This window comes from Corythoichthys intestinalis, chromosome 16 (assembly GCF_030265065.1).
Source record: "Corythoichthys intestinalis isolate RoL2023-P3 chromosome 16, ASM3026506v1, whole genome shotgun sequence".
Lineage (NCBI taxonomy): Eukaryota > Metazoa > Chordata > Actinopteri > Syngnathiformes > Syngnathidae > Corythoichthys > Corythoichthys intestinalis.
Genome location: NC_080410.1, coordinates 43,820,072 through 43,828,611, shown reverse-complemented (window position 1 = coordinate 43,828,611; position 8,540 = coordinate 43,820,072). Strand labels below are relative to the sequence as shown.

At 42.5% G+C, this 8,540-nt stretch overlaps 1 protein-coding gene across 11 annotated transcripts in view; it reads right to left on the bottom strand.

Annotated features, from left to right (window-relative positions):
- Positions 1 to 4,395: 4,395 nt before the first annotated feature.
- Positions 4,396 to 8,540, bottom strand: part of LOC130932163 (adhesion G protein-coupled receptor L1-like) — a 510,564-nt gene continuing 506,419 nt past the window's right edge. For all 11 annotated transcript variants that reach the window (XM_057861607.1, XM_057861610.1, XM_057861613.1 and 8 more), the window contains one exon: positions 4,396 to 6,288. In XM_057861607.1, the coding sequence (XP_057717590.1) occupies positions 5,447 to 6,288 (842 nt within the window). In that variant the 3' untranslated portion in view covers positions 4,396 to 5,446. The remainder of the gene's footprint in view (positions 6,289 to 8,540) is intronic.

Below are 8,540 nucleotides of genomic sequence, written 5' to 3'. Positions count from 1 at the left end.
TTGTCCGCTACCGAGCAGGTTCCATACCACGTTGGGATGCAGTAGGTGAGGATGGACTCAATAGCTGCTCGGTAGAAGGCAGTCATTAGTTCCTTGCCGGTGTTGTTCCTTCTGAGCCACATCTCATCTTCAATGCCCTTGCTGATGGAAGGAGATTTTCACTCAAAATCTCTCGATACATGGCCCCATTCATTCTTTCTTTTACACAGATCAGTCGTCCTGGTCCCTTTGCAGAAAAACAGACCCAAAGCATGATGTTTGCACCCTCATGCTTCACAGTGGGTATGGTGTTCTTCGGATGCAATTCAGTATTCTTTCTCCTCCAAACACAAGAACCTGTGTTTCTACCAAAAAGTTCTATTTTGGTTTCATCTGACCATAACACCCAGTCCTCTTCTGGATCATCCAAATGCTCTCTAGCGAACCGCAGACGGGCCTGGACATGTACTTTCTTCAGAAGGGGGACATGTCTGGCAGTCAGGGATTTGAGTCCCTGGCGGCGCATTGTGGGACTGATAGTAGCCTTTGTTACTGTGGTCCCAGCTCTCTGTACGTCATTCACTAGGCCCCCCCGTGTGGTTCTGGGATTTTTGCTCACTGTTGTTGTTATCATTTTGACGCCACTTACATGGAGCCCCAGATCGAGGGAGATTATCAGTGGTCTTGTATGTCTTCCATTTTCTAATAATTGCTCCCACAGTTGATTTCTTTACACCAAGCGTTTTACCTATTGCAGATTCAGTCTTCCCAGCTTGGTGTAGGTCTACAATTTTGTCTCTGGTGTCCTTCGACAGCTCTTTGGTCTTGGCCATAGTGGAGTTTGGAGTGTGACTGACTGAGGTTGTGGACAGGTGTCTTTTATACCGATAATGAGTTAAAACAGGTGAGATTAATACAGGTAACAAATGGAGCCTCGTTAGAAGTAGTTAGACCTCTTTGACAGCCAGAAATCGTGCTTGTTTGTAGGTGACCAAACACTTATTTTCCACTCTAATTCGGAAATTCTTTAAAAATCAAACAATGTGATTTTCAGTTTTTTTCCCCATATTCTGTCTTTCATGGTTGAGGTTTACCCATGTTGACAATTACAGGCCTGTCTAATCTTTTCAAGTAGGAGAACTGGCACAAATGGTGATTGACTAAATACTTATTTGCCCCACTGTATGTATGCTCTTCTATGCCACTGGCGGAACAAATGTGAACCAGATGCGACGAGCATAAACGGGACACTCTGAGTAGACCTCCCTACTTGGGATGCTAGTGGACAATAATTTGCGGGCACCTCCACACTTTTGCAGGCTCCTCAAGACCAGTGTTGGTAATAACAGAGTTCGCAATAGAGAGACTTGAGGTTGAACATTTTGATAATATTGGCCGATAATAGCATTTCATATCGACATGTCTTTCATTAGCATTTTTGGGCCAATATGCATGTTGCTTTCAAAATGAATGCAGCAGCCTTTGGACAAGAGCTGGTCACAACTTTGCACAGCATGTACCGGCTTTTGATGACCAGATAGCCGGACGAATCGGGGTATAAAATTTCACGCACCTTCTGATGATGATCCAGTTGTTGTTTATTGCGATCTAGGCATTTCCAATCCAAATAATGTTGAGGGATTTCCTATTGCAAGTGAATTGAGTTGTTGTAAGCGGTCGTAAATCTTCTAAGTGGATTAAAGTGTTCAAACAGTTCAGGTGGCCAAAAACCTGCGTGGCTACCCCATCTGTGTCCCAAAAGGATTGAGCCTCTCACTTCCATTTAAACACACCTGATGCGTGTCAATTGATTTGCAGCTACCGTGCCATCAATTACACAAAGAGGGCACCATCTTTCCAAAATACAATAAACCAATACAATAGGTGACCAGTCCTGAATAAGTGCCCCAACACAGCACTGATGCCTAATAACTATTAGATGTCCCCAAACTAGGATGCTTGGGATTTGTTATGTCAGCAGACCATTTGAATTCATGGTGCAATTGAACAATCAATTATTGAAAAAAATAATGAATTATACACTCATTACATATAACAACTGCGTTACCAGATTAAAATAGTCACTAAGAAAATTTGAAAAGTAATGAAATACAAAAGTCTGTGCAAAAACCCAGCGAAATAGAATTTGGGAAATTGCATTGCATTGGCATGTCCCATAATTAAATTCCTGTATTTGTAATGCTTTGGTCGCCCCCTAGTGGCTCTTTGCGGTAGCTACTGTGAACGTGATTTAATTGTGAATGCTTCCTTTTATTTAATTATGGACATTTCATCGTCTCATTTCAATTTATATTATTTATGGGGGACATTCATTTTTTATAACTTCAGTTGTTGTTCTCTTATACATAATGTTTATTTGGAAAATCTTGAAGTTGTTACAATTATCACGATTAAAGCATCCAGTAAAGCATCATAATAAAATTAGCAATAACACGTTAAGTGCATGACCGCGTATATCTGTATTGGATTTTGATTTTGGCTGGAATATCGGTAAAAAAAATCATTATCGGACAGCTCTAATATATACCGTAATTTTCGCACTATAAGCCACTACTTTTTTCCTTCATTTTGAATCCTGCAGTTTATAGCCCAATGCGGCTTATTTGTTGATTCATTTGGGTTAATAGGTAACACTATTTAACAGCGGCGACATAAAACTGTCATAAGACCGTCATAAATATGACATGACCCTATCATGGGCATTAATGAATGCTTATGGCAGATGTCATGAAGTGTCATACGGCAAATTATGTCACTAACTCCATTTATGTCCTGCTCGGATCTTTAACATCCGTTCAAAAGTGAGTTTATTTGCTGGATAACAATTACATTTGTTATAAGCATTCCTTAATGGTCATGACATAATTATGATTGTCTAATGACAGTCTTGTGGTGCCACTGTCAAATTAAGTGTTACCAAATACCATAACTAGCAATTAATGAAACAACTAGAACAGTAACTGAAGAAATAATTTTCACAGAACATGAATTTTCATTATTTACATCTGTAGCGCTGCAATGCATTCTAGAAGGCATGTTGGACAACAGCAGTGTTGACAGCAGATGGCAGCAGAGGTTGACTGTCTACCCCAAGGGAGCAGTGATGACCATATGAAGCTTTGCAGCCAATTGGGTGTGTAGAATTATATTTCCATTTATTCACAATAATCACACGTGGAAAATGGCACTTACTTTTCTAACATATTCACACAGGCCCCTTTTGTCTTGTTACCAGCGTATGTAATCTGATCAGGGCTGGGGGAGCACATTCCAAGCAAGTCAATCCTGCCCCCAAGTTAGAAGTGAAGAAAAAGGGCTAGGGACTGGGAGGCGAGAGGCACTTTTTTTCCCCCGCAATTCCGTGTCATCATCTCCTGTTCGTTATAAGAATAAAACAACCTGTAACAAGGATAAATCGACTCTTTTCCTTCAGTTCGAAGCTTCATGGTGGTTCATTTGGTCTTATGACGGTCTTATTATCCCGCTGTCAAATAAAGTGTTACCGGTTCATATATTTTGGTGTAAATATCCCATAATACATGGGACAGCTGCGGCTTATGGTCCAGTGTGGCTTATCTATAAACTAGGGCTGTCAAACGATTACAATTTTTCATCGAGTTAATTACAGCTTAGAAATTAATTGTAATTAATCGCAAAATTAATGGCAATTCAAACCATCTATAAAATATGCCATATTTTTGGAATGGAAAGATAAGACACAAGATGGATATATACATTCAACATACGGTAGATAGGGACTGTATTTGTTTATTATAACAATAAATCAACAAGATGGCATTAACATTATTAACATTCTGTTAAAGCGATCCATGGAAAGGAAGACTTGTAGTTCTTAAAAGGTAAATGTTAGTACAAGTTATAGAAATTTTATATTAAAACCCCTCTTCATGTTTTCGTTTTAATAAAATTTGTAAAAATTTCAATCAAAAAATAAACTCTAGTAGCCCGCCATTGTTGATGTCAATAATTACTTACACAATGCTCATGGGTGCTGAAGCCTATAAAATCAGTCGTACCCAAGCGCCAACAGAGGGTGGCAAAATTCCATAAAACACAATTAACATGTGGGCATTTCTCTGTACTGTCATTTAAATTTGTCTGAGCGGGGCATGTGCGTTAATTGCGTCAAATACTTTAACGTGATTAATTAAAAAAATTAATGACCACCCGTTAACGCGATAATTTTGACAGCCCTACTATAAACAAATGTTTTCGTGCCAAATTTGGTGGGTGGCAGCTTATAGTCAGTTGTGCCTCATAGTGCATAAATTACAGTAGTAATGTCTGTCCCTTTAAAAGTGACAAATGGCAAAGTCATTCACCCCAAAAATGCTCCACGACAGTCATAAAAAACATTCGGTTCACACACTCCCCCAAAAAAGAAACATTTTTATTTTTCTCATTTGTTGCAAGTACAAGAAGTCATTTCTCATTGCGTCTCTTTACGTTTTGTTGCTTTTGATCGTCCGGCCCACGTCCATATTTATTTACACGGTAGGAATAAAGCGGAATCACGCTGCGGTTCTCGTATGTACACGCATGTTTATAGTGCTGTCGGTCACACAACCACACACGGGAGATAAAAGTCCACTTGGGCTGGCTAGGCTCTAACACAGCAAGTACAGAAGGAGCGGGGAACGTCGCACCCTCCCCGGGATGCGAATCCAAAGTCAACGAAATCAATACTCAGCAAAAAACCATAGCAAGGCAGTCATGTTTTGGAATGCCTAAAAAGCAAACAGGCAGAAAGGGCGGCGGGTGAAAAGGTTCTGGGAGGGAAAACGGAGGGGGCACCTCCACCTCCGATCCAGGAAAAAGAAGGCAAACTCCTCTGAAACGTCTTCAACTCAAGATGGAGGATTGTTTTTACTTGTAATGTTCAATAATGAGCACTTCTGAATGTCTGCGTGCGTGTGTGTGTGTGTACTTTCTGTTGTTCTGGCTCAAGAATAGAGATTTTTTTTTTGGCAACAATGAAGAGCTTTCTTGTGAGACATTTGTTTGCTTCTAGCGGTGTACAGGACTCCACGTTTTTCCACAGCTAACTAACAAATGGTGGTCAGTACGAAAGGGCAAAGAACTAAGCAAATACAAAAAAGATAGTGTCGTCTCCAGAAACATTACAGATAATTTGCTTGAGCAAAGTTCGGAGGCATCGGAAGATGGGGAAGAAGTGTGGCCAGGGGGTCGGTACATTCAGAGTGCTGGACTTGGCCTTAAGGTACCAAAGGAACTGGGAAAGGATCGATGCTCCTTAAAAAGTCAAAGGCGGCTTCTTTTTGTCTCTTCTAACGCTTCACGAAAAAGTTAAAGAGAAAGAAAGGCAACCAAACAAGCAGGAAGTGGACCGGTGTGAGGGTCACGCGGGCTAGGAGGCAACTCGGGCCGTCGCGCCGGTCCCCGAACTTCCTTCTCCGGGCTCCGGTCACAGGCTGGTCACCAGCTGCATTTGTCCGTCGCCCTCGTTTTGGGAGGCTTCCTGAGCCTGGTGCGCGGTGTCCCCGCTCGGCCTCCTGGGCTGGGCTTGGTAGAAGGTCTGCATGGGGGCGCCGCGAGAGCCCAAGGCGGGCCTCCCGGAGCTGTAGTACAGTTCTTCGGGGGGCTGGGCCGATCGGGGCGCCACCTCCAGGGGCTCTGGACTGCTTTCCGGGTAGGGCGAGTCTCGAAGGTTGGTGATGCTGGTGTACAGGGAGTCCCGGGCGGGTGAGTCCGGCGCTCGATTGCCCGTCTGCCCGCCGGAACTCTGACCGCTGTGGCCCAAACTCTCGGTCAGGTCGGCCGCGTAGCTCTCTGACTCGTCGGGGTCGCTCTGGTAGAGGACGGACTGAGCTCGTTGTAAAAGCAGAGGTTCCTCCAGCGCTTTGTACAGCAGCTCTACATCCTGCGGCGGGCGTTGCCTGCCTTCCCTCGTAAAGTCACCGTCCTGGTCGCCCGACTCGGGGACGGCGGCTCCCCGAGGGTGCCCTCCGGCTAAGCTCGCGCATACCCTGTCGCTGCCGTCGCCGCCTCGCAAGTTGTTGTGCACCAGCTCAGAGATAATCATCTTCTCAAAGGCCGCCGCGTCAGAGAGATTCCGCCGACCGCCGCCCAGCGTCTCCGAGGTGCGTGGGTTGAGCAGGGGCGGGGGGCTATCTCCGCCCCCGCCGCTTAGGAAGTCACAGCTGCCGCCGCTCCCCGTGCCGGCTCGCAGGGAGTAGCTGTTGTTGAAGTTGCCGTTCAGCGGCAGGGTCTCCATTCCGCAGGGGTCGCGGGCTTTGGACGTGATCTCTAGAGCCAAACACAGAATAGTAACAAGTTTGGACGTTATTATTTTTGTGGCAGAATCTATTAAATCAGGGGTGTCAGCAAAGGCGGAGATTGGGGGAGGGCAGGTGGGCAGTGTATCTCCGTTAACCGAAAAATGTCATTGCATGTAATTCACTTTCCTATAAACTGATCTAAAGGGGAAGTTCAGAATTTTTGACATAAGCCATCCCATCTTCGAGGGAGTGCGGGGTTTAATTAGTTGGACGAGTGATTTCAACAAATTCTGTGCAGTTTGTTAGTTATTTGTTAGCTTCAGGGCTCCAGAGTGGCTATGCTAGCACAAGTCAATGGTGCCTGCTTAGCATACCAATAGGCATGTGTTGGTATGATTTTCTGACGGTATGATAACCTTAAGCCAAAATATCACGGTTTCACGGTATCACAGGATTGCAATTACAGCTCTAAAACGTTATTTGAGATAAAATGTATTTTTCAAAAAATATTATCAAATTAGAACATTTGTTAATGTTAACTTAAAAATGTTTTTAACTGAAATACGAGGGTTGTTCCGATCATGTTTTTTTGCTCCCGATCCGATCCTGATCGTTTTAGTTTGAGTATCTGCCAATCCCGATATTTCCCGATCCGATTGCTTTTTTTTTTTTTTTTTGCTCCCGATTCAATTCCAATCATTCCCGATAATTTTTCCCAATCATATACATTTTGGCAATGCATTAAGAAAAAAATGAATAAAACTTGGACGAATATTTACATTCAACATACTATGACAATAAATCCTCAAGATGGCATTTACATTATTAACATTCTTTCTGTGAGAGGGATCCACGGATAGAAAGACTTGTAATTCTTAAAGGATAAATGTGACTTTGTATATTGTGACTAAATATTACCATCAAGTGTATTTGTTGAGCTTTCAGTAAATGATACTGCAGCCATTTAACTTCTGCTCAAATGCATGATGGGAAGTGCAACCATGACTGTGCGTAGGGGCACCAATTGATATACAGTATCTTCTCTGCGTTGGGAATAGCATAGGGTGTTAAGAAAATGATCAACTACTACCTTTCTTCCCCACATTGCCTCCCACGTTATTTTTAATTGCTGAGAGGGTTTAGCCACGTAAAAAATGGCTCCAAAGGCTGTCAAAATTGTCTCTACTCATTATACGCTGCCTTTTAGTGCTATCTATAGGTAAGACGGCGTCTTTATAGTTTGAACGCGACAATGCGTGAGTGGGTCGTGCAGCGCATGCGTTAATTATTTAACGTGATTACTTAAAAAAAAACTAATTACCGCCATTAACGCAATAAATTTGATAGCCCTACTTTAAGCCAAAACTACTTTGGATGAGTGTGAGACATTTTGTCTGTAAAGTTAAATACAATTAGAAAACGATTTAAATAAAAAAAAAATATATATATATTAAAAAAAGGCATGTCCGATATTTTTTTGCCGATTCTGATACTTTGAAAATGACGTGATCGGACCCGATCGATCGGGACATCTTTATGAAATACATTAAATAAAATTAATATAAATGCAGTCCTTGAGGTGAGTCTAAACCCTCAGCCACAGCAGAAACAAACAAACAAACAAAAACACAGAACAAAAATAATTGAATTATATTCCATTAAAAGCACGTGTGTATGACTGGTATCATGTTTACATTCTACACATATTCTTTCTCAACACAAACAATTGCCAGAGAGAGAAAAAATACCACGTTTTACCACCGCTAAACACACTAAACACGCTGGAGTTAACTCTCGTAACAGGTGGGAAACATTAATGACAGTGTTTACTAACCTTTAATTTTGTACAAATGCAAAATCATATTGGAGGTATTACCCCCTCGGCAGCCACCCTCTGCAAACATGTTTTACATGTTGGTTGGCCCTCCTCTTCTAAGCCGTGGCCGTCTTAACTTTTCTGTAGCCGATGTATTCCCGTACCAGCGATTTCATTTTCTTCGATGGGGAAAAAAGTTCAGGAGTTCCACCCCCTCCAACCATCGTGTAGCACAGCGGACTCACTGACACTGAGCAACAACAGGTGGGGGAAGGTTGAGCCTTGCAGCTGCGAGCGAGGGATTTCTCCATGCATTTTTGGGACATGAAAATAGCTAATACCTTAGGAACGGCATTATTGAAAATTTTTGCGGTTTTGTAACCTTGGCGTTTTCATACCATGGTATACCTTGAAATCGGCACATGTCTACATATTGAATGAATGACGGGAATTTGGCATGACAT